The following is a 26,286-nucleotide window of genomic DNA, read 5'->3' as shown; positions in this document are numbered from 1 at the left end:
TGGCCGGGAGAGACAGGATGCGTGACTGCTTACCACTCACTTCTGGCACCTCGGCTTCAGGTCCGGGTCTGAGTCTGGTTGACCTCAGATGAGAACACATACCCTCAATGTGGGTATAGAGCTTAGTATATAGGATTTAATTAGAAATACATCCAATGAAGAACTGATCTTTATTTATTTATTTATTTATTTATTTATTTATTTATTTAATTTTTATTTTGGGCTGCGTTGGGTCTTTGTTGCTGCGCGTGGGCTTTCTCTCGTTGCGGTGCGCGGGCTTCTCATTGCAGTGGCTTCTCTTATTGCGGAGCACGGGCTCTAGGCACGTGGGCTTCAGTAGTTGTGGCACGCAGGCTCAGTAGTTGTGGCTCGTAGGCTCTAGAGGGCACGCTCAGTAGTTGTGGCGCACAGGCTTAGTTGCTCCATGGCATGTGGGATCTTCCCGGACCAGGGCTCGAACCCATGTCCCCTTCATTGGCAGGTGGATTCTTAACCACTGTGCCACCATGGAAGCCCAAGAACTGATCTTTTTAAGTGTGTAAGAAACTAGAACTGTATTTCCATCAAATCATAAGATATCAATGTCTTTGACCCTAACACTTGAAAAATAGAGACTATACAATAGTGTGAGAGGCAGCTTTGTGCACAACTTCAGAGGCTTAGAAATCAGATAGACTTGAATCCAGAATTGCTGTAGGACCTAGTTAATCAATTATTCTCTCTCAGCCTCAATTCTTACAGCTATAAAGTGGGGATACTAACATCTATCTCAGAAGGTTCTTGTAAGGATGAAACCACCTGGAATAACATGGGTCATACACCCTTGGCTTATGGAAGGGACTCAGTAAATGCAGTATCGTTCTAGAAGCCAGTTGTTTCCTCTTACCTTGGTATAGGACACCAGTGAGTTCCCTAGAGCACCAGGCAGCATGTAAGAGGTTGAGAAGTTCCCTGACCTGAACATTTGGGGAAGGCTGACTTGGATAAGTTGAAACACATCTCGTTACCGTGACGCCTCTCAGGCTGTACGTGCACTGTGAATTTCTAGGAGATGATGTAGCCTTTCCAAACGTACTTCACCATTTTCTTTGACCAAGAATTCACAAAACTAGTGATATAAGCAGAAACCCTTTATTAAAATTCTACTCTCCCCCATGTTCATGGTGAGGCTACACCGTACACTGATGCTCTGTTGTCTCAGTGACATCCCTTCCTGAACAAATATGGCTGGAGCCCCAGCAAGGTGAACGGTGAGGCTTAAATAGAATGTCATATGTAGAGGGACCTCAAAGGACATCCAAAGAAGAACTTGGGGTCACTGAGGGATTGTCCCCGATCAAACTGGAATCAAGTTGGCTGCCAACTTTCTTCAACCGTTGACTCTGTCATATGTATATATTATGATAATCAAGCATTTTAGACTTGAGTCTAACTCCAGGAAATGTTTTTTGCTTCTTGGCTTTACATAAGATAGGAGGGTCTTTTAAAAGTAGCCAGAAATTAAACTCCAGAAGGTAAGACAAAACAGCCCTGAGACTCAGAGATATGCTTTTTCAGGTATCGGGTATCTGGCTCCAAACTCTTCAGATGTGAGATGGTTCTTCAATCCCACTTCTTGCCTGGGAAAACCATAACCCAGGGTAAGGCTGGTACCTAGAGAGTTCAATGCAGTTCTGTTACAAACCTCAGCTCTGTATTATGTCTGTGTCTTAGCACAAGAGCCTCAAACATGAAAGAAATGCCTCATCAAGTTGCCTTTAGATCTATAAGGTCATTTCATCTCATTTTAAACCTCCTCCTCTATGATTTTGGATTCTTAGAGCATCAGAACAAAGAGGTGGGAAAAGTCAGGGTTATAGATTTCCTGCTGGCATTGTTACAAATTATGAAAATGGAAAAACAATAGAGGCTAATACACTATGACCTGCAATTGCAACATTTTCAAAAATATCATACTTGAAACAGTTTTGTCAAGCCCCAAAGGAAAATGGTTTAATATGGTTTGCGTTTCAATTTGAGATGTCACATTGACGGACTGATATGGGTGGGAAGTTTGGAACTGAGGGTTATTTTGTTATTTACTAATAAATGAGATTACTTCATCACAGGAAAATGTCACAGCATTTCTTTTTTTATACTTGGCAAAAATATATATTTATCGGTAAGTTCCAAGTCCAATTTCTCATGTTTTTGTAAGGATTATTTTTCTCCATTTGTTTTGAGTCAGAAAGGAAGCCATTCTAAGATGCTCCCCGTGTGGAATCTGAGTCTTCCTATCCCTGTGTGGTACCCTCTTTGCCTCTCAGAGTGACATACATGCTCTTAGAGCCAGTTGGCTACTCAGACATGGAGCGATTTGAGAAGTCCCCTGACCCTTTTGCTCTGAGGACACATCATGTCCTCCCCCAGCCCCAGAAACTGCCCAGAATCCCACGTGAGACGTGCTGGCACCCACCACACCTGCTGTTATAAACAGCAGCCCCTCGTCACCACGCTGTGTCATCTCTTGCCATTTAAAATGAACAGATGTTACTTTTGTTCCAAACTGGCTTGCAAAACAGCTTTTTTTTTCCTGTTTTATTTTTTGGAAGCTTCTCTTTGCCAGTTAAAAGAATCCCATAAACCATCATACCTGAGTGAGTTGCCTGGTGGAGTGCCAGAAATACTTGTTTTGAAAAGATGATAGCATGTAAAGAACTCTGGAAAGTGATGCATTTGGTCAGTGGCATTCAAGGAATTGACTGTGAAAGCCAGAGCTCCTGATTCCAAGGCTCTGGGCACTCATGAGCAGCCTATTAGAGGTGCTTTAGATACCCACGGTGGGTCTGAAGGGCTAGCCTTGACCGGAGCAGCTGGCGAGCCTTTGTTGTACAGTTAGGAGAAGCAGATGTAAAGGGCTAACTGTGATGCTTTCCGGTTTCTGAGTAACAGATCAATCTTCTTTGACCAGGTAACTCCCTGCTCTTGAATTCCTCCATGCAACCAGACCTAACAGTAAGCCGAACATACAGTGGGCCCATCTGTCTACAGGACCCCCTGGACAAGGAACTCATGACGGAGTCCTCACTCTTTAACCCTTTGTCGGACATCAAAGTCAAAGTGCAGAGCTCATTCATGGTTTCCCTGGGTGTGTCTGAGAGAGCTGAGTACCATGGCAAGAATCATTCCGGGACTTTTCCCCATGGAAACAACCGTGGCTTCACTACAGTGCATCCCAGAAATAAAACACCCTACATCCAAAATCTGTCATCACTTCCTACAAGAACAGAACTGAGGACCACTGGAGTCTTTGGCCATTTAGGAGGACGCCTAGTAATGCCAAATACAGGTGGGTGGTAAGTGTGCGTTTGTGTATTTCCGCGCATTTGTTTGAACGTGTTATATTTACATAATGATGTCCCGTAAGATTCATTTATAAGATGGTGACTGTTCCCATGTCAGAGTGACAAACACCGTGGCTCCATAAGTTGGCTTGATTTACATGGCAAACCAGAACCAGCACTGAGATTAGATTTTGCCATCTTCATCTCGGCATGGACCGTACACTCCATCAGATGCTCTGTTAGGCTTGACAGCCATATTGGCTCAAAAGCTTCGGGTGGTCCCCAGAGTTTAAGCCCCCTTGAAATATATTTCCTAGAACATGATCAGGAAGCACTGAAAACATTCTTCGACATGACTGAAAAATACCATTTTTATAGCGAAGCATGGTTTACGCACTAGTTGATAATTTACTGCAGTGACACTCAAACTTCCTCAGTAACTGACCTAATAAACACCATCGGTGTCTGTCAACCTTACTGTAATGTTGCTTTATGATGCGCAGTGATGAGGGTTCCTTACTGGGTCGCTCTTTTGAATTCAGACTTCAGATCCATGGCCATATAGTTCTCAAGGGTGTTTTCTTCCTTTGGGTTGGAAGATTTTCTTGATGTTTTGACAAGGTGTACAGCCCAGGTCACTTTGAAAATGACACCGTACCTATAGCTTCGTCTTCAGAGTTGCCATCTAAGACCTAACTAACTGGATGGAGGAAGAGAGCCATCTCTCCTCCAATTTCTGAGCGATGAGGCTTAGGGAGTGCTCTGAATCATCACTGTTGGCTGAGAGGAAAGGGAATCTATCAAATCTGCAAGTGTTGTTAAAGAACTGGCTAGCATTGAGTCAGGACCAGCAGGGCCTTGGCAGATTTCTCTGTAGGGTAGAACTAACCCACCTAAAATATCAAACACTTTCTCTTATACAATGAATTCTGTAGTAGAACTAGTCTGATGCTACCATTCCACTAACGGACCATCTAAGTAGCTTAGTGACTTGCGCCTGCAATTTGTTTCAAGCTGATGATTGTTTGGTTTTCCTATATCAGTTGCTTCCTTAAAAACTTCATTTCAGGCAAGTAGCCCTCCAGTACAGCCCCAATGATGATTTTGTTTTCTATACTTCCAATTCTCTAAATCTTCCTCAGTCAGTGTTCTCGGATGTGGTAAGAAAATTTGTTGAAGTATGTCTGAGTGTCAATGCGTGATGCCTTCCGCCTGGTGAGATTTGGCAGATAGGAGATTGATGGGACATGAGCAGGCGGCCATATTAACAGGTACTGTTCTTGTAAGAATCTGTAAATTGCAAGTGTGGGATCTGGAAAAGATACAAACCCTGCCCTTTCAAAAAGAAGAGTATATATATACACATCAGAACTTTATGAAGTTGCATGTTGAGTTTGAATACTTTGATTTCCACTTTCTTACCTAGTGCTTGGCACTTAGGTGCCTCTCAGTAGTTACTGGTTGAATAGATTGGCCCACTCTTCCCATCCTTGTGTGTCTGTGTGTGTACACTTACACACACATGGAGGAAGTGCCAAGATCCACCCATTTATTGGCTATGTTTGTTTAACGTTCATCAAAGAATGTGAGATGAAATCACAATGAAACAGATTTTTTTTCTTGTTTCCCTTCTGACTTGAGAGGCACTTGGGTTGAAAACTCAAAGTTCTGATAGCGTCTTCTATGATTCCCAAACGGTTCCTCTGTGAAGGCGCATTTTCAGAGCTCTGAACAAGAAGCCCTAGACAAGATTGAAGCTGTTCACTGGGAATGAGTTTAAGGAAAAATAAGTGTGGGGAATTGAAACATATGCTCTGTGATTTGCAGAACATAAATGTAAAATATGCCCTGGGGAGCTAAAGTATAAAGAAGCAAGGCACAGAAATTAAATTGTTGTAATGTCATCCATCCCAAATTATTGTGGGGTGCCTGGCATTGGTCCCCACACTCTCAGAATGATTTATTATGCAAAACATGAACTAAAAAACTCAGGTGGCTCTGTTGTCCTATCAAATAAAAAGGCTGTCAGGGTAGCAGGTGGAGTTTGGGGGAGAGTATATTTTTCTCTAATCAGAGATAACTCGTGAATGACATGTTGAAAATAGATACGTCTTTAGGGGACCACAGGCATAAACATTTACAGAGCCATTCATTCTTCGTAAGGGGTAACTTGCCGCAAGCAGTACCACCTCCCATGACCTTTGCCTCTGTATTTGACTATCTGCAGTTGCCATATACAATTCACATGTTTGGGTGGGGGGAGGGAAGTATGTTTAAAGGATAATCATGTAAAATTGTTTAAAGCTCCAATGATCCCATACATTCAGGTTGAATTTAGGAGTATTCTGAATAATGTTTCATTGTAAACACAAGAATTAAGCTGACTTCAGAGGAATGTGGTAGGATCTGCTCTACAAACAGCCCTTTCTCAAAAGTCCACACGCATATTTATTCTGACTCCATCTGGGAGTTGATTGTCAGGCCCTGCTGGTCTGCAGAAGACAGCATGTCTCAAAGCCTGGCTTTTTTTTTTCCCCCTCAAAATATTGAATCCTGTTCATATAGTCATGATTTATTTTTTGAGCGCTTACTCTCTGCCAGGCATTGTGCTATAGAAAAGACAAACAAATCAACATGTCAGAAGGCAAATAAATGATCATTTGGGCTGGCGATCAAACTGACTTCTCAAGGGCGTGAGGGAACTTTCTGAGGCAGTGGAAATGTTCTGTATCTTGATCTCGATGGTGGTTACATGAGAGTATACATTTGCCCCAAAACTCATCAATTCGTATACCTAACATGGGTCCATTTTTAAGCATGTGAATTATACCCCAATCAAGGGGAAAAAAGGAAAAGAAAAATGGGAAACAGGAGCACAACAAAACTCTTATTTTGGGTTAATTGCCTAAGAGGGCATTATTTCTTGATGGTAACCTCTTGTGCTTTTCTGTGTCTAAAAAATAGGGTCCAAATATCCCTGTTGTCATCATAGTCTAAAAGAGAGGCAACAGAGAGAAACTGCGATGCCAAACTAAGAATACACAATGTCTAGTGTGTGTATTCAAGTTGACATCCACACACACTGAATATCCTGTATTACAACTTCTGCTTCCCAGCAGGGAAGGATGTAATGGAGACCACTTCATTTGGCAACTACATGTAAGGAAGAACGGGCAATTAAAGGAGAAGCCTGATCAGAGGCCACTAAGTATGGCAATTACAGTTCTCCTACTGTTGACATTAGAGTCCAGAATATAAATGAATACCCTTGCAGAAAAGCTGTAAGCAAGATTTAAATGGGCCTCATTCTTAGTATTAGTGAAGGATACTGATGATAACTAGCGTCTTACTGAATAATGTTCATAAATGTGAATCACAAATAACTGCATTCCTTGATTCTATAGCAGCTAACAGGCACATAGAAGGATATCGGTAAAGCCTGCCATCTCTAGGTTTAAATTATCATCAGCAACCTGAAAGCTTCCTGTGTGATTACATTAGCTCTAAAGAAAGGGGAAAAGGTGAGTGCTGCATTATTCAAAGAACAGGAGACTACCCTGAGATTTTATTTTGTAAAGATCTTACTGTGTCTCTATTTCATTTCTTTTTATAAACAAGAAGGTACATTAAAGAGAATCTCTGCCTGCTCTAGACTCCTCCCTCTTGGCCAAAGTGAAATATTTAGTTCACAGCATTCAGGAGGAAAGAGGGGAATTTTCAAATGCAGTGTGATGTGCCCTCCTGTGCCCCCCTTCCCTTCATTATATGATTTTACTGAAGTAAGGCTACTGAGTTTTTTTCAATTTGACCTTGAATGAATATGGTTAAGTCACCTTTAACCTTTTCTAGCTTCTGCTTGCAAATATGGGGCCAAATAGTGGCTACACAACAACCTATAAGTTCCTAAGCTTATCCATGCTTTTTCCTTCTCCAGTTTTCTTGACAAAATGCACTACTCCATTGGTCACCTCCCTAAACTGACTTCAAGATGCACCATTTAGAAGACAGTTACACACCAGGCTCTAGCAAAATGTTAGATGGCTCCCGCATCATCCCAGATACCTTTTCAGGAAATGAATGGATAGAGACAGAGAAGTACCTTTTGAAATTTTAGAGTCAATTAACTGATAAAGTCATATGTTCTCAGATATGTTTGATAGTGCCAGGTCTCAGGACACCAAATCTTATAAGAGAATTTTTAAGATGCTAGGAAGACTATTTTTTTAACTTATTTTATTGAGGTATTGTTGACTTACAATGTTGTGTTAACTTCTGCTGTACAGCAAAGTGATTCAGTTAAACCATAATGGAAAAGAATATAAATATGTATATCACAGGAGATCGAATATAGTTCCCTGTGCTATACAGAAAACCTTGTTGTTTATCCATTCCATATGTAATAATTTACATCTGCTAACCCCAGACTCCCAATCCATCCCTCCCCAACCTCAAGTCTGTTCTCTATGTCTGTGAATCTCTTTCCTAGGTTCGTTTCTGTTGTATTTTAGATTCCATATATAAGTTATAGCATATATTTGTGTTTGTCAGACTTACTTTCCTTAGTGTGATAATCTCTAGGTCCATCCATGTTGCTGCAAATGGTGTTATTTCCTTTTCTATGGCTGAGTAATATTCCATTGTATATATGTACCACATCTTCTTTTATCCATTCCTCTGTCGATGGACATCTAGGTTGTTTCTATGTCTTGGCTATTGTAAAGAGTGCTGCTGTGAACACTGGGGTGCATATATCTTTTCAAATTAGAGTTTTGTCCAGATATATGCCCAGGAATGGGATTGCTGGATCATATGGCAACTCTATTTTTAGTTTTCTGAGGAACCTCCATATTGCTTTCCACAATAGCTTCACCAATTTACATTAGGAAGACTTTAAATAAAAATCTAATTTGAGTACACAGTTGACTAATATGCAGTTCTTTATGTCACTTTAGGAAACAATGTCTGCCAGGATTGGAATTTCATAAAGTGCTGTGAGGTGGTCCCTCTTTGAGAGCAGCTGTAAGCTGTTCAGCTGAGGTGCTTCAGGATAATTGGAGAATCTACAAATGATTTCTTGGCTTTTTCTGTTTCAGGGGTGAGTTTACTGATACCACATGGTGCCATCCCGGAGGAGAATTCTTGGGAGATTTACATGTCCATCAACCAAGGTGAACCCAGGTAAGAGACAAGGATGGCATATTAATGAGATCTTAAGTATGAAATGGAACTTCTGCAGAAAATCTGATTAAGATAATGTGACACGGTGGTGTGTGGGTGAGACAGTGAGCTACTTGACTACACAGAGGGAAAAACTAGTTGCAAAACTGTTGGCTGTCCATTTTTTAGGCAGCTAACCCAAGTCACCAACATCTAGACAGCAGACACTGAAACAGTAAATCCATAGGCAAGGCATAATCAGGGTCTCTCCACAAACAGTGACTTCCTCTCAAAAGAAGAAAATATCATCCCTGGAGGTACCCTTTGGTGCTACACATTATGAAAATGCAGAGAATAACTGACCTGTGACCTTTTAATATCAACAGAAGACCTGCCCTAAAGCCGAGAGACAGACAATTTCTTAGGCAGTTTTCCTCAAAGAAAAAAATAGTCTATACTTCAGTAGCTTTCAGGTCTGACAAATTTCAGCAGCATTAAACTCAATTACATGAACAAATACAAATCTTGCTGCATACTCTTAATGAAAGTAGTTGGTTATTTTCCTAGTGCAACTATAATATTTGTAGAAATGTTGCCTGCCTCCACACAAAATAAACCAAACTCCTCTTGAGAAAGCAATTTCTCTTTTATAAACTGGGTCTATATACCTCTGGCATTTTCAGTCATAACATCTTGGTTATTTTAGAATAGATTTTGTCATTCTTAGCAAAAAAAAAAAAAAAAAAACACACACGAAGGAAAAACACTGAAAGGAAAAACAGTCAGAGAAACAGATGGTTTGAACAGACCTTGATAGCTATCTCCATAAGAGGATTTGTTGGTAACCAGTGGTTTTAACTTTCTGCTCTACGGTGCTTGAGAAAAAATGGAAGAAAAGGTTCTGCTAGTTGGTTGCTGGGGAGACTTTCAGAGGATTTGCACATAAGCTGTGCTATGTCGGGCTCTTATGTTATTTCCTCAGTTCTGTAGACCTAGGTCCTTTACCTGTGTACCTGAAAACATGCCAGTGTTTAAATATCTCCACTTGGCAAAAAGGGCAAGAGGTTTTATTCAAACTCTCAACTAAGCAGCCCTAAAAATGGAGTTCTCTGGAAGAAAGTCACCTCATTTTTCTCTCTTTGGTGGATTTATTTAAGCAACTGTACCTGTTCAAAATTGAGGTCATGGTCAATTATACATATGCTTTTAAATGCATCACCCTTCAAAACTCAAGTTTGAGGCAGAATCCAGTCAACCTTGCCTGAAAATCATGGCCTCCTGCAAACCCTCCTCCCTGCTGCATCCTGCTCCCTTAGTGGTTTAGAAGTAATGAGTCCACGGAGCCTGTGTTCAGCTCCTTCCTCTCAAACCCACCCCCAGGGTCTTTCACCTCATTATGCAAGAACCAGCCTAGGGCTCATCCACATTTTCAAAGGCACCTAATGCACAGCTCACCTCAATCCCCATCTCTTACTAGAACTTTCTTTTTAGGAGGTCAGAGCTAGAATGTGTCCAAAGGCATCAAACATACAGGGACTTACATTAAATGGCTCAAAAATGAGGGAAATATTACTTGGGACATCCTGTAGTTGAAAAATAAGAAAGAGAAATACATAAAAACTCACCAGAGCTCAAAGACTTTGAAAGATGGCTTTGGCCTCTTGGGATCAACCCCTGCTAAGCTTTGTAAGTTCCATGTTAATCAGTTTGGTTTATCCATCTGTATCTGAGGCACAGGTTCATTGCTGCTCTTCAGGAAGGTGGATGGAAACAAGAAGAGTTCATCCAAGGCTTCAGATCTATGAAGTAAGCGTGTAGTTCTCTGTTTAACAGAGGATGAAGTAAAATTGTAGAATGCACACATTTTTTTCCATGTTACTGAAACCTTCCCAGATGTTCCTACTTCACACCACTAGACTACAGCCCACTTAGCTTCCTTGGCTAGTCTCACTCCTTTTCAAGGAGCTCCAAACTGCATACTTACAAAAACACTAAAAATAGTAAATGCCTTTTAGTTACTTTTTCTAAAGCTCAGGTACATTTTTTTTTCCCATCCTTGCCAGGAGGCTGCTTGCATCTGAGCTCTGCTTTTAGTCCTGTGATGAATCAGGAGAAGACAACTGATATAGCTCTTCAGTGCCATCTTTGCTTTGTAAGGCCACTTGTAAACCCATTTCCATCTCATTCTGTCATTCTGAACTTGTGTCCAGATTAAGGCCCATTTCCTCAAAGTTCGTGGAGCTGGCACAGCACTGCTCTGGCTCTTTCACCTTTTCCTCTAGAGCCATCTGAGTTCCCTCCCTCTTGGGTCACAGGTGTGAGAACTGAGTTTTCTGAGTCTCCATCACCTCCACACACACAGAATTACAGCAGGATTCTCTGAACACCATCTTTATGCTGTGTTGAAAGGCTGTTGTTGATTTATTTCTGTTGCTCCTTTCTGAGTTACACACCCCTGGTGTAGCAGGGTGATGATTTAGTGGAACCATAATGGTTATCAAGGATCCGAACTCTGTACCAGATTTCCAGGGGTAGGGGTGTGTGGAGGTAACCACAGACTCAAGCCCCTGTATTCAAATAGTCTCAGATGGATATATTTAATATTCTGGTAAGTTTCAAGGGAGGTTGTTCATTGTTTGAATTGAATGCGCCCTGTCTCTCTTGGGACGTCCTACTTGCATACGTGGGAAGTCTAAGAGGACACTGTACCTTCCTCAATGTCCCTGCTTTGTCTACACTCTCAGACTTGAACAACCATCCTAATGAATCTTTTCTAACCTCCTCCAGCCATCTGGACTTCTGGTTGGTTATAATGCCGAGGGAATTAACTCTGTTGACTTTTTGTACATATATACACCTTACATGGTTCGCTAGAAGGGGACTTGGCATCCTTGGAAAAGTCATTACTTACCTCTGTTTCAGTATAACTTGCAAAGGTGCTCTCATGTGCTTAACTCATTTAAGCTCCCCAGTTATGTTCAAAAGAAGGGGATTTTGTACCAATTTTCGAGATGAGGAAAAAAAGATCTAAAAAATGAAGGTTCGAAGAAGTGAGGCTGCTTTGCAAAGGCCTGTTACCTACCGGTGAGCTGGGATTTGACTTCAGGACATCTGACTCCAGATGCTCACGGACTAAAGGATGCCACCTCTCCTTGACGTCGGAGACTTTAGGGAAACAGCTTTCTGACGTTGCATTCCAAGGTTTGGCCCCTGTAAAGAGGCAGCCCCTGGAATCGCCCTGGAAGAGCACCGAGAATTAGGCAGGACCGGAAGGCAGCATCAAGCTGAGCATTTCTGAGACATCTACCGAGGTAACTGGCTGTTGTTACGTCATCATAGTTGAGAGAAAAAGGTCTGGAAACAGGTGTCACCTCAGTGCTGAAACTTAGTGGACATGATGTTAGGAGACATTTGAGTTCAGGGGCTAAGAGTGTGCACTCAGGCATCTGAGCTCGGGGTTCAGACTTAAGACTCACTGGTTTTATTCATGTGACCTTAGGTAAGTTAATGAAGCTCCTTGACTCTGTGTCCTCATCTGAAAAACAATAGTAGGTACCTACCTCATAGGGATGTTGTAGGATTGCAGGATATACAGTGATACTACGATTTGAAAGATAAAGTAAGAACACCAAATTGATACATTTAAATTTGATAAAGTATTCTACCTACAATATTTCCTTTAATCTTCTCATCCATCCTGCTGTGGTAAGTAATAATAATTACCCTAATTTTGTAGATTTGAAAATGAAGACCAAAACAAAGTTAGTAGGTTTGCCTAGGTGGACTAGGCACCAAAACAAAAGTTTCTGACTAATAATGTATTTTTAGACTACGTCCGACTCCCCACTTTAAGGAATAATTAAGTGTATTATTCTTGAGTCCAGTAAGACATGTTTGATGAGAGATGGGGCTTATGCCTAATAATGGAAATACACTGTGAAACATACAGAATGGGGCCCAGATTTGGCAAAGACAATAACTTTATACTTCAATGTGGAATGACATTGCAATAGAGGATTTCATAGAAAACAATGGGAAAAATAGAGGAGGCCCTTAATCTATTCTAAGGATAGATTCTAGGGAAGTAAGGTGGCTAAAAGATCAGTAGAAATTCACCAGACAAAGAAAGGTATAAGGGTTCTTAACTCAGTGATTTCCAGCTCCAGGATACATTTTCCAGTATTTATACAGTGTAAAGTAGGAAGGGGGTATAGAACAGTAGGTAAATCCAGGCTTTTTTATTTTTAAGTGAGGTATAGTTGACTTAAAATGTTAGTTTCAGGTGTACAGCAAAGTGATTCAGTTATACATATATTTTTTCAGATTCTTTTCCATTATAGGTTATTACAGGATACTGAATGTAGCTCCCTTTGCTAGACAGTAAATCCTTGTCATTTATCTATTAATCCCTCCCCCTAGCTTTCCCCTTTGGTAACCATAAGTTTGTTTTCTATGTCTGTGAGTCTGTTTCATAAATAAATCCATTATTTTAGATTCCACATATAAGTGATATAATATTTGTCTTTGACTTGATCACTCAGTATGATAATCTCTAGGTCCATCCATATTGCTACAAATGGTAATATTTCATTCTTTTTTATAGCTGAGGAATATTCCACTGTATCTATGTACCACATCCCTCTTTATCCATCTGTCTATTGATGGACACTGGGTTGCTTCCATGTCTTGGATGTTGTAAATAGTGCTGCTATGAACACTGGGGTATAGGTATCAAATCCAAGCATTTATTCTCTGCTTTGAAGTCACTCTGATGCCCGAATATTGCCTTAAGCAGCTTCCTTCCAACTCTACCCCAGGCCCAGCCACAGAGAGACAGAAGGTTAAGTTTCAGGCACTGCTTCACTCACAAAATAGAGGATGCTTCGTGATGTCACAAGCTAGAGTAGCCTCACCGAAAGGCAATGGCATAAACTTGGAGCTGCCAGAAGTATTTGCTGGTGAGAGGCCCTTAGGATTCTCCTGGATCAAGTGTATTTAAGAAGCTAAGTCAATGCCAAATGTGGCCGCCTTTATCGAAGACGGCTTTGGAGGGCAGGAAACCAGCAGTGATCACTCTCAACAAGGCTGCCCCTTTTCCCAAACTTTAATTTGAAAGAATTTGTGGCTGCCTCTTTTCCCAAACTTTAATTTGAAAGAATTTGTGTCTTTTCTTTCTAACATTTCTTCAGGAGCTTTGGGGGGATGTGGATTTTTCATCCTCTCTAAACAGGTTTTGGTAACTTTTATTTAAAAAGAGTGTTTAAATCAACTACCCTATGATCCAGCAATCCCACTCCTGGGCATATATCCAGAGAAAACCATAATTTGAAAAGATACATGCACCCCAGTGTTCATTGCAGTACAACATCCAAGACATGGAAACAACCTAAGCGTCAGAGGAATGGATAAAGATGTCATACATACACACTGGAATATTACTCAGCCATAAAAAAGAGTGAAATAATGCCATTTGCAGCAACATGGATGGACCTAGAGATTATCATACCAAGTGAAGTAAGTCAGAGAAAGACAAATATCATATGATATCACTTATACATGGAATCCAAAAAAGTTCATTTGTACCATTTTTTTTTAATCTACAAAAGAGAAACAGAGTCACAGATGTAGAAAACATACTTACGGAACCCAGAGGGGAAAGGGGGGGATAAATTGGGAGACTGGCATTGACATATACACACTACTGTATATAAAATAGATTAACTAGTAAGAAACTACTGTATAGCACAGGGAACGCTTCTCAGTACTCTGTAATGACCTATATGGGAAAAGAGTCTTAAAAAGAGTGGATAGATGTATAACTGATTTCACTTTACTGTACACCTGAAACAACATTGTAAATCAACTATACTCCAATAAAAAAAATTTTTTTAATTAAGGTGTTTAAACAAGAGGATTAAAAAATCAATTGTCGGGCCTCCCTGGTGGCGCAGTGGTTGAGAGTCCGCCTGCAGATGCAGGGGATACGGGTTCGTGCCCCGGTCTGGGAGGATCCCATATGCCGCGGAGCGGCTGGGCCCGTGAGCCATGGCCGCTGGGCCTGCGCGTCCGGAGCCTGTGCTCCGCAACGGGAGAGGCCACGACAGTGAGAGGCCCGCATACCGCAAAAAGAAAAAAAAAAAAAAAAAAAAAAATCAATTGTCTCCTTTCAGAGATTTCCCCCACATACACCCCAATAAGAAAATGATATGGATGTAGCACAATCTTCCTACTACCCACTCCCAGCTCTCGTTTTGTACCCCCCTTCCTACCCATGGTTGGTGAGTAGAGAAATGGATCAGAACATTACTATATGGAGCTTTCTTATGAGAAGCAACACAATGAAACCGAAGGCAAACATTCATTTCTTTTTCCAGTTACACTGTCATGTGGATATTCCTGACCAAATGCTTAGACTAGAATTGGAAATGTAATCTTACTGAAGAATTTACAAAAGGACACATATTTGGAATTTGGGTTCAACCCAGATGGAGTATTTCAACCACTGTTTTTCTACCGTGCTTTTATTTTCTGTCAAATGGTATGGTCTTCCCACTGGGTACATCTTGGGGTGAAGAGTGGGAAGGCAGACATGCTGGTGTTAGGAAACATTAACTTTTGTGGGGTGGGGTGCCTTGATGGTGCAATATCTTTGATAGCAAAGCATGAAATAAGACCAATTACAAGACTAGAAAGACAGAAAAAGTAGGCCTGAGATGGAAGACAGTAGACAATTTCTTCTCTGGTAACAGGCTCACCATTCAGCACCGCACTGTAGCTACTTCTATGGAATGGCTTCATGTGGCCTTTCCTCCATGGTTGCAAGAATGACACACACAAAAACAAAATTATAAACACACACTTGCTCACATACCATGCCTGATAGAGGATACAAGCACTCAGAAATGTCCTTAGGCTGTTTGGGAGGACCTCATTTCTAGAAGGCTAAAAAGAAAACATGTATGACCATTCTACTTGTAAAAATGGTTTTAATGAAATGAATCTGTTTCTAGTAAACTACTCTTTATGTCAAAGCAGACATTTGAGGCCATTCTGAAAGCACCCATCCCAGGAAAATATGAAACTGAGTTCATATTTTGTTAACTGAGTTCATATTTTATGAATCAGAGCCTCCAAGGGCTCTGATTTCACAGAAGCTAAGAAACCCCTGCCATCAGGCTACTGCAGTTAGTGTAGTGGTCCCAGTCAAAACCTTACCTCTTGAGCATAAAATAAGAGCACCTACCTTTGGCTCTACCCTGACACCAGGTGACTGCTCAGGACATTACTGCAGGGAGGAAACCTGGCCAAAACCTCTGGGATGATTTGCATCTCTGTTTGCCTTCTCCAGCTTAGAGGACTTACCCACTAGGTTATGTCTCAAGCCATCCTACAGCAGCTCAGGCAAAAAACAACAACAAAAGAATACTACACCTTCTCACTGCAAGAGTTACGAGCTCAGTTCAGTCAGTGACAAGGGCCAAATGTACACAGTACTGTGAACCAAGAAAAATAGGACCCCTTATATGTAAGGAGGTTACTCTGGTGGAGGTGTTGGTTGGAGGACAGATTGTGTATATGTTGGAAGATCTCTCTAATTTCAGAGATTTCGCCGGGATAATGTCAAGTCTAATTTTCCCACCTCCCTGTGGAACCTGCAGAGAAGCATCATTTTATCAGAATGGGCACCACCACTCCCCCACCCACCTACACATCATGCCTTATCCCTCCCTATTGATGTAAGAATTACACGTGAAGAGAGAAAAAAAGAAGTCACATTTTGGAGAAGTATGGGGATCAAAGATGGCTGTCCCTCTGCTCGCCAAAGCCAAAGAGAGTAACCCCAGGTGAACTACTCATAAAATTCTGGCCATCTGCAGGAAATGAATATTGATACCTGATTTTCTCATTGTTTATCAGTTTGTTGACTTGTTCAATGCTTCCAGGGAAGAAGGAAAAAATAAAAAGCTTTGAGAAGAGAGGGCATGCTGCCAAAGTCCAGGAGAGAGGGGCAAAGAGCATTTCTGTAATTTCCAATTCCCCATATTCCCAAGAGGTAGAGAAGATGAACCTAGGCCAGGAAGTGGGAGCCAGAGAGATTAAGTGAGATGGAAAACAGGTTTGCCAGAGGCCACTTCAGTGACAGGAAGAGGGGCTCAGAGAGCAGGTAAAGATGCTGCCAGCTGGGGGCTGGTTGGCAGGTGTACCTGAAACACACAAGGAACAACAGATGCTTAGGGTTAACTGTTTGCAATCCAGTCACCTGCACCCTCTGTCAGTGAGGCCTTTTGGAGTCATCACCTATTTATACTGAATTCATTAAGGATTATCTTAAGAAACTTAAGCCATCCAAGAAAAATACTCCACAGTTAAGTAGGAGATGGTGTATATTTTCCTTTTCTCTACCATAATGCCACAGAGATAAGCTCGTGGAAGAGGGAATGCATGAGGGAGCAAGTTGTCTGCTTCAGACCCAGTAGCTAGAACCTTGTGTGTGTTCATGCAAATATGCATGAGTGTGTGGGCACAGATGTGTCCATGTGCATGGCTACTGGGGGTGGAATTTGGAATCAGATGTGAGATTAAAGTTTTTAAATGAACAAAAATCAGTCCAAAAAACAATTTTAATAATTCGATGTTACTGAAAAGTTATGGACTCAAAATTAAATATCTTCAGGATACCCTGCTACCATGGACAATTCCATGAAGCACAACTATTAGAGTGACTACTAGGAAAACTAGAGCCACTTCATACCATAATAGATGAAACCCCAAAAAGCAAACCCAGTTAAATGAATGATGATATTGCAGTGTGCTACATGTGGTGACAGAGATACCCAAATATTAACCAGGAGTGAAGGGATGAACCCTGGGTAAAGGCTCAGGGAAGGTTTCAGAGAGGAAGTGACAACTGACTTAAAACCTGAAAGACAGAGAGTAAAGCACATTCCAGTCAAAGGGAACAGAATGTGCAAAGGCACAGAGGTATAAGTAGCATCACATAGGGACTTCCCTGGTGTTCCATAACAATCCGCCTTCCAATGCAGGTTATGCGGGCTCAATCCCCTGGCCAGGGAACTAAGATTCCACATGCCGCAGGGCAGCTAAGCCCGTGCGCCACAACTACAGACCCCACGCACTCTGGACCCTGCGCACAACAGCTAGAGAGAGACCCCCGCACGCCGCAACAGAAGATCCCACATGCAGCAACTAACACCCAAGGCAGCCAGAAATAAATTAATTAAAAAATAAATAAGTAAAAAAATAAGTAGCATCACATATTTTGGAACTAAGCAAATCAGAACAAAATATGAAAGGAAGAGTGATGAGGAATGCAGCTGAAAAAGATTTGACCATGTAGAGTGTTGTTTGCTGCCTAGGGGAAACTGAAATGGACTTGATGGGTAGGGATTGCTGAGGCTGAAGATTCGGGAGACCCGTCATATTTACACTTGAGATGTATTATCTTCTGCTTCATCTCCACTGCCACTGGCCACGTTCAAGTCTTCATCATACTAGTATCCTTCTGAGCACAGTGAAAAGATGCCTCATTTTGCCTAGCACAGATATTAATAGCCCTCCTTTTCACACTCAAAAGTATCTCAATTTGGACTGTAAATTATAGTCACTCTACTTTTGAGTGTCCTTGTCTCTAGGTGCGAACGTTTTAAATCCTTTCTCTAATCCCCACGTTGCTGTCAATGGGGATTTTTTTTTTTTAAAGTGAAGCAAGTGTTTATTAGGAGGAAAAAGTACAGTACGTGTGGATAGACACACGGGTGGACTCAGAGTCGCACCCTCATGGCAGTTTGAATCACTTTTATGGGGCATTTCTTCTGGATTTCCTTTGACCAATCATCTTGCTTTGCCGGGTTGTGAGTCCGTATTTGGTTTATCTCAGGGTCCTCCCCTGTGTGCGTCCGCATCTCTTAGCCAAGATGGATTCTAGTGAAGAAGCCTATGGGTAGTTTTCATCACTTACTATGAGGTGTCACCCCTTTCCTTTTTGACCTCCAGGGAGCCTTTCTGCGCATGTGTAGTTGGGGAGGTCTCCTTGACTTCAAGAATAAGGAATATGTGGTCTCTTATCTTCTATCTGGGCAGGGCCCAGCCTCCTCCATCATCCTGCTTTTATGGAGTTTCTGCTATTATGGAGTTTCTGTCCACAAGGGAGAAACTGTTCAGCCTGGGGTCCATCTACCATCCTGCCTCAAATCCCCCCTGAGAGACATGAACCCCAAGAAATCTTTACTGGAGGGAGGAAGGATAAAGGTCTGTCTTCTGTAGCTTATTCAGGTTGCCAAGGGGCTTGTAGACCCTACCTAGTTGGGGGTCACGGAGCTCTCGCCCAATGGGGAGCTTTGAGAGACAGGCTTGGGGAGAAACTCGGCCAGGTCCGCTGGTGTACACATGCGTGTGTTAATGTGGGGTGAGAGAGATGAGGGACTTGGAGATAATTCCCAGAATTCTGGCTTGGAAACTGATGATTAATTAGTAGAGAGAGACTTGCCAGCTGAAGTCACCTGAGAGTTTGTGATAACAGCTGCTCTGGGAGCAGCTCTGGATTTCTTTCCAGGGAATAAACACAGCTCTTTGACTTAACAAGAAAAGGGATAGGAAGAAAACTGATTAAAGAATAAATAAATAAAAGACAAAAATAATATGTAATATATTCAAGAAAACAGACAACTGCTGAACTGAAATCCCACATTTGGCCGGGGCATGTGACAACAATGCTACTTACAGCAAAATGTCCCAGTATTGGGCGTGGACCATGTTTGTATGCCTCAGGCACAGTGGGATCTTCTGCCTTCCTTTTGTTTTCTTTGCCTTCCTAGCTAGGTAAGACTCTGCCAATCCTGAAGTAAACTAATGACATAACAAAACTTGTCAGGAAAGTAGTACAGACTTAGTCATTGACACTGCATGAGAAATAAAGAATTATCAGAAATGAGATGATATAGCAGAGTAAGAACAACACAGGGATCCAGAAGGCCTGAGTTCCAATCCCCTTTGCCACGTCCAGCCTGGGTGGCTTTGAGCTAGTCATTTTCTTTCTCCAGGCCTCAATTTTATCATCTATAAATTTTGTGTATTATTCACTGCGTTCCAGGATTTGAGTGAGGACAGTAAAGTGACTTTAAATATGAGAAGTCCTGTGCAAACTACATGCTACATTTTGATATTATTTTGCCTATCCTTTTTTTTTAATTACAAAGATACAAAATCCATGGAATTTGCTTGAGCTCTGACTCAGTGATACTGAGTCATTCCCATTTAACTACTAACACATGCCTAGACTCAGCAGAAAGTTTAATTCAGTGATAGCAAACATATTAAGTGTTCACTCTAAATCAAGAGCTTTGTCTTGAAGGCTTAAACATAAGACATGACACCATAAAACTCCTAGAAGAGAGTGTAGGAAAACATTCTCTGACATAAATCATACCAATGTTTTCTCAGGTCAGTCTCCCAAAGCAATAGAAATGAAAACAAAAATAAACAAATGGTACCTAATCAAACTTACAAGCTTTTGCACAGCAAAGGAAAGCACAAAAAATTTTTAAAAATTAAAAAAAAAATGAAAAGACAACCTGCGGAATGTGAGAAAATATTTGCAAATGATGCGACTGACAAGGGCTTAATCTCCAAAATATACGAACAGCTCATACAACTCAACCACAACAAAAAAAACCCAATCGAAAAATGACCTTAATAGACATTTCTCCAAAGACAACATACAGATGGGCAGTAGGCACATGAGAAGATGCTCAACATCATAATTATTCAAGAAATGCAAATCAAAACTACAGTGAGGTACCACCTCACACCGGTCAGAATGGCCATCATTAAAAAGTCTACATATAACAAATGCTAGAGAGGGTGTGGAGAAAAGGGAACCCTCCTACACTGTCGGTGGGAGTGTAAGTTGGTACAGTCACTATGGAAAACAGTATGGAGGCTCCTCAGAAAACTAAAAATAGAGTTACCATATGACCCAGCAATCCCACTCCTGGGCATATACCTAGACAAAACTATAATTCGAAAAGATACATGCACTCTAATGTCCATAGCAGCACTATTTACAATAGCCAAGACATAGAAACAACCTAAATGTTTATCGACAGATATAAAGATGTGGTACATATATACAATGGAATACTACTCAGCCATTAAAAAAAGAACGAAATAATGCCATTTGCAGCAACATGGATGCAACTAGAGATGATCATACTAAATGAAGTAAGTCAGAAAGACAAATACCATATGATATCACTTATATGTGGAATCTAAAATATGGCACAAATGAACCTATCTACAAAACAGAAACAGACCCACAGACATAGAGAACAGACTTGTGGTTGTCGAGGGGGAGGGAGAGGGATGGACTGGGAGTCTGGGGTTAGTAGATGCAAACTATTACATTTAGAATGGATAAACAACAAGGTCCTACTATATAGCCCAGGGAACTATGTCCAATCTCCTGGGATAAATCATAATGGAAAAGAATATTAAAAAAAATGAATGAGTATAAGTGAGTCACTTTGCTGTACAGCAGAAATTAGCACATTGTAAATCAACTATACTTCAATAAAAAATTAAAAGTAAAATCAAGAGCCTTGTGATGATACAAAGGACATCCTGCATCAATTCCTTTGTCTACCTCTGTTTCTCATAACATTCTGGCCTATGATTGGTACTTTAGAGGTATATCCTATGGGTCCGAACAATGGACTCTGGGCGGGCTGGTATTTAGATTAAGAGATCAATGACCAGTCAAGCTGGGGTGGGTGCTTATGCCACCTTAAACAAGCTTTGTCCCTGTCCACTTTGCCAGGCTTTCCATGCTAGATAGTGATGGATATAAATGAACGAATTATCCCTGTCACTATTTCTGTTTAGTGGGCAGTCATGGATTTGAATTTGGCTTGTTGCTTTGAGTTTTAGAAATCTTTATTGGAAGAATCAAATTAATGGTGTCTACCTATCCCTTTGAGGGGATTTGGCATTAATTAACCCTATAACAGGCATAGGGGACCACTGAGGAGGAGAGAGGCTCTGAAGTAACAAACAAAGGTACTACCTGTGCTAGTGAGGGGGAATACATTGCTGCCATTTGGGAAACACGTTAATTCTTTCAGACTGCCAGTGTCACGCAGTGCAATAAAAGGGGCAATTTATCAACTGGTACCTTAATGGGCTAGAAGGGTTAATGCAACTTTAGCTGAAGATTGTGCTCTTTTCCGCAGTAAAATCACAATGCTTTCTTCACAGAGCCATTTAGGTTAGACTATAATGCCATTAGCCCCCAGAATGAGGAGGGGAAGAGAAAAATAGTGAAAGAGGGAAAAGAAAAGCGGGGGGGGGGGGGATTCTCACACTGTCATTTTATGATCTGCTCTTTTCGGAAGGAGAATGTCTTCATATCGAGGCCTTTAGCCACCCTTCTACCTCACACCACCCCCTTGGTCCACAAACAAACACGCATAAAGAAAAATTGCCGTCATTCTAATCAAAGTGCCTTTGAAGCCCATGTGAGCTCACAATGTGAAGTGATTAGAGTGGTCCAGAGGAGTCTTTAATTAAAGATGCCATTAACAAGATAACAATGGTCTGTGAACATGGTTAATAGGTCTGAATGGAAGGGGCACCTTAATTCAATAAGAGGAAAGTCATTGGTTCATGAGTTTGATTGCACATTGTAAAGGAACCGCACATACTATAATTATTTTTATTTTGTATGTGCCATCTCTTTTATTGCCCATGCTGGAAGTAGAAATAACCTGTCCTATTAAGATATTTAATATATATCATCCTGCCCACTTCACTTAGTTATAGCCTAATAAAAATGCCAGGAGACGATGCCAACCCACCCTGAGGCTGCCCTCCCTACTTACTAAAACACGCCTTTTGATGTGGGAACAGATGTATATGTATGACTGATTCACATTGTTATAAAGCAGAAACTAATAGCTTTTAAAAAAAGAAATGGACTACAGACAGAGACAGACACACAGGGAGAACACCGTGTGACGGTGGAGGCAGAGGGTGGAGTGATGCCCCACAAGCCAAGAAGTGCCACCTTGATTTTGGACTTTTTGCCCCCAGAACTGTGAGAAAATAAATTCTTATTGCTTTAATTAATTAATTAATTAATTAATTAATTAATTTAAAAAAACATACCCTTTGAAAACCTGGATGATCAACCGCCTCACTCCCTTGGTCACCGTCTTTAACAACTTCCCAGGACCACATAAAGTTATATGCAGATATGGAGCTTCACTCTGCATAGAAACTTCTGCAGCTGAAGTGTGACGATAACCCAAAAGTCAACCGACACCTCCAAGATTGTGAGGTGTCTGGGAGACGGCAGTGGGTCAGGAGGCAGCGACAGAGGGGTCTTTAGGTCCTCACTTTAAAGTGAACAAGCCATGAAAGTCCCGGTGGTAGACGGAAGAGTGGTAGACAGAAGAATGGCGCCCCAAGGATGTCCACATCCTAATCCCTGGAACCTTACATGGCAGTGGGGACTTTGCAGATGTGATGAAGGTTAAGGACCTTGCTTGAGAAGGAGAGATTATCCTGGATTATGCAGGTGAGCCCACAGAAGGATCCTTGTAAGAGGAAGGCGGGAATACCAGACTCAGATAAGGAGACTGATGTTAAACCGCTCACAGATGGAAGAAGGGTTTCCAACCAAGGAACGCAGGCAGCCTCTAGGAGCTGGAAGAGGCAGGGTAATGGATCCTTTCCTAGAACCTCCAGAAAGAACACAGCCCCACTGACACCTTCATTTTAGCTCTATGGGACTTCTACCTACAGTACTGTAACATTATGCATTTGGGTTGTTTTCATCCAGTAAGTCTATGGAACAGCAATAATAGGAAACCAACACAGGCCTCTGTGACCACTCTACGCATCTCAAAGCCCTGTTTTCCTAAGGCTTTCTCCAGGGTCTATGAAAACAATATTAGCAATTCTCATGCCAACATGACACCTTCGAAGTTCCAGGTTTGGAGACCATGTCCCAGGGAACATCCATCTCTCCCACTGCCTGTCCCCCCCCCCGCCCCACACGGACACACACCCCAGGACCACCACAGGACAGGAGACTCTAATCCCAGCTCTGTCACAAGTGGGTGTGACTTCGGCCATGTCCCTCCACCCGGTAGCATGTCCTTTCTGTTTCCTCATCTGAATGGCGATGGTGTTGGCCTGACTGCTCTTAGGTCCTTTCCCAGCCCCCGAAATGAAATGATTCTATGACATAGGACTCGGGTTCCTCGGGGAAAGCTGTTTTGCCCATTCAAAATGCCAATGAGTAAACCACTTAGCAGATGATAACCACTGTCGTAGCAGCACGCCGCCGAGATCTCTTCTCTCCTCCCCGCCTTTCACTTTAAAGCACTCTCCTCCCTGAGCCATCATGATTCCACTTCTCATAGTAAACAAAGCTAAAATGCCAACACTGCATGAAAGATGAGGTGTGAATTGTGTCTAGGAACTGATGATTTACACATGATTTGCGACTCCTTCAGTATATTAATTGGTAAACACCCTCTGAATGTGTGTGTAAACGAAAGCCGTTGAACATCCGCAAACAGTTTACTCTCTCAGTGTGGCGTTACTCAAACTTCAGCAAGGTCAAATCCTCATTCCAGCCTGTATGTAATTGCCCTCCCACCCCAAGCCCCTTGTGCCAACTCCCTTCCCGTGATCCTATTGCACATAATACCAAGTGGGTGACACCTCTTTAAACCCTTTCTTAGCAGAGATGTCTGCTTCCATCCTCAGCTAATTGGGCTTGTTGCTTATTGGAATCCACCCTTCTAACTGCTCCTCTCCCGCCCCAACTAATGGCATAGAATGGCTTGAAGAGCTGTAACGTTATTTACGGTTACTGCTAATCAACCCCCCAACCTGAGAGCCTTCCATGTTAATACACGTGCTACTTAGAGAAAGAGGATGTAGGAACAGTCCCTGTGCATTTGCATTTTCAACCATAGGAGCATCATCCAAAGCCATAATCGTGAGCATTTCAACTTGACCGGCATCTGAATTCCATTTCAGAAGCCTACCCAATGTATATCTGACAGCCCACCCAGCCCCCGCTGCGTGAGGCTTTGCTTCGGATATTTTCTCAAGAGCCACACAACTTTTCTCAGACGTTAGTGCCAGGGCTAACTTGCAAGCAAGGAACGCAAGTGAAAAGCATGAGTTCCCAGCTCCTACCTCAGACATACTGAATCCGAATCGTCATGGGTGGTATCCAGGAATATAATTTTAAACAAGCTACCCAAGGAGTTTGAAACCACCTTACAGTTTTAGGGCCACTTAAAGACTGAAAGAGGAATCAATTGTGATAAAGAGATTTTGCTCAACTTCTCTCTTTTCTCCTCTATTCTGCTCCTGATCCCCTATTCTCCCTTTCCGGAAGTCTATTTTCTTAAATCATACATAGCAGTTACTAGAGATAAATCCCCCAGGAAACCTAGTCATGCTATAGGGATGGACTGATGAGCCACGCTGGCTTTCTAAAGGGCCCATATCTCCGAGAGATTCTGTGATTATCGTTTCCTGGGACTGATCTCAAAGATCTGGTCAGAGCTGCAGAGTGAGACAGGTATCTGACTCAAGTAAAACGAGAAATCATAAACCGCAAACTGATTTTTATCCATAGCAATGTTAGCACTCTAGGTCAGTGTACGAGGGTTTCAATGAAAAGAGAAAAATAGAATAATAATAGTAAAACTATGTCATCTCAGGCCCCAAACCGTAGGAGGCTGAAGCCAGCTTGCTTTCGGAGCTCTAATTTTAAAACTAAGTACAGTTTCCATCCATCGGCCTTTTATGCCTATTCCATTAAAATATGCTTTAATTATGGATCGACCCAGGGTCTGGCATAGTAAAACTATCATTACTCTCCTGCCCGCATTCCTGAGTGATGCTCTGGGTAAAGGTGATCAAACCTACATTCATCTATAGCACAGACCACAAGGAGGAGAGGAGGTAACGATAATTACCAAGCACAGCATGGCCGACGACAACAGTGAAAATCTCGTCTTTAAATATGGAGCTGATTGTTTTGCTTGAAGAGAGTGACGTGCTACAAGCCTAGAGTCAGGTCAAGAGATATTGAGAGCAAAAGCAAAATGTGCCCGGGTGCACCTCCAGACCTGCCGTGGTGAGCACTTGCCACCTTGTAGCTGACCTTCACCGTGACCTTATGTTGTGACCTTGGCGCTGCAGAATGTGAGTCACGATGTGCCAAGGTTTGGACCATGACCTCACCACCACCAAGCGCAGAACATTCATCACCTCCACCACACGTTGTGTGTAGCTGTCAGCGACCCTGCTGACTTCATTTTAAGAGTTCCGGACAGATCCTCCCTGGACCTCTCTTCATTCATTCATTCATATTTTTTTGTTTGTCTGTTTCGACGGAATTTCAAACTTAAGGAAAAGTGGCAAGAATAGTACAGGTGACTCCTGAACAACACAGGTTTGAACAGGGTGGGTTCACTTTTTAATAGTAAACAGTGCTCTCTGTGCTTGGTTGGATCCATGCATGTGGAACCACGGATACGGTTTTTGACTGCACAGGGCGTTGGCGCCCCTAAACTCCCACGTGGTTCAAGGGTCAACTATATAAAGAGTTCCCATTCCTCCCACATCCAGATTCACAAATGTTAACGTTTTACTACATTTACTGTGTTCTGCTCTTTCTCGGCATGTGCATGGAGAGAGACATGCACATATGGACAGAGGAATTAATAAATACACATCCACGTATATTTTTTTAACCATT

General features: G+C 41.9%; 1 protein-coding gene across 3 annotated transcripts in view; it reads left to right on the top strand.

Annotated features, from left to right (window-relative positions):
• Positions 1-26,286, top strand: part of UNC5D (unc-5 netrin receptor D) — a gene marked incomplete at its 5' end in the record, with an annotated part of 611,405 nt that overhangs the window by 534,822 nt on the left and 50,297 nt on the right. For all 3 annotated transcript variants that reach the window (XM_081220829.1, XM_081220827.1, XM_081220828.1), the window contains 2 exons: positions 2,951-3,328; positions 8,417-8,501. In XM_081220829.1, the coding sequence (XP_081076955.1) occupies positions 2,951-3,328; positions 8,417-8,501 (463 nt within the window). The remainder of the gene's footprint in view (positions 1-2,950; positions 3,329-8,416; positions 8,502-26,286) is intronic.

Source organism: Mesoplodon bidens (assembly GCF_964165515.1).
Source record: "Mesoplodon bidens genome assembly, chromosome: 20".
Classification (NCBI taxonomy): Eukaryota; Metazoa; Chordata; class Mammalia; order Artiodactyla; family Ziphiidae; genus Mesoplodon; species Mesoplodon bidens.
The sequence above is the reverse complement of the archived record's forward strand: the minus strand, read 5'-3'. Positions and strand labels throughout refer to the sequence as shown.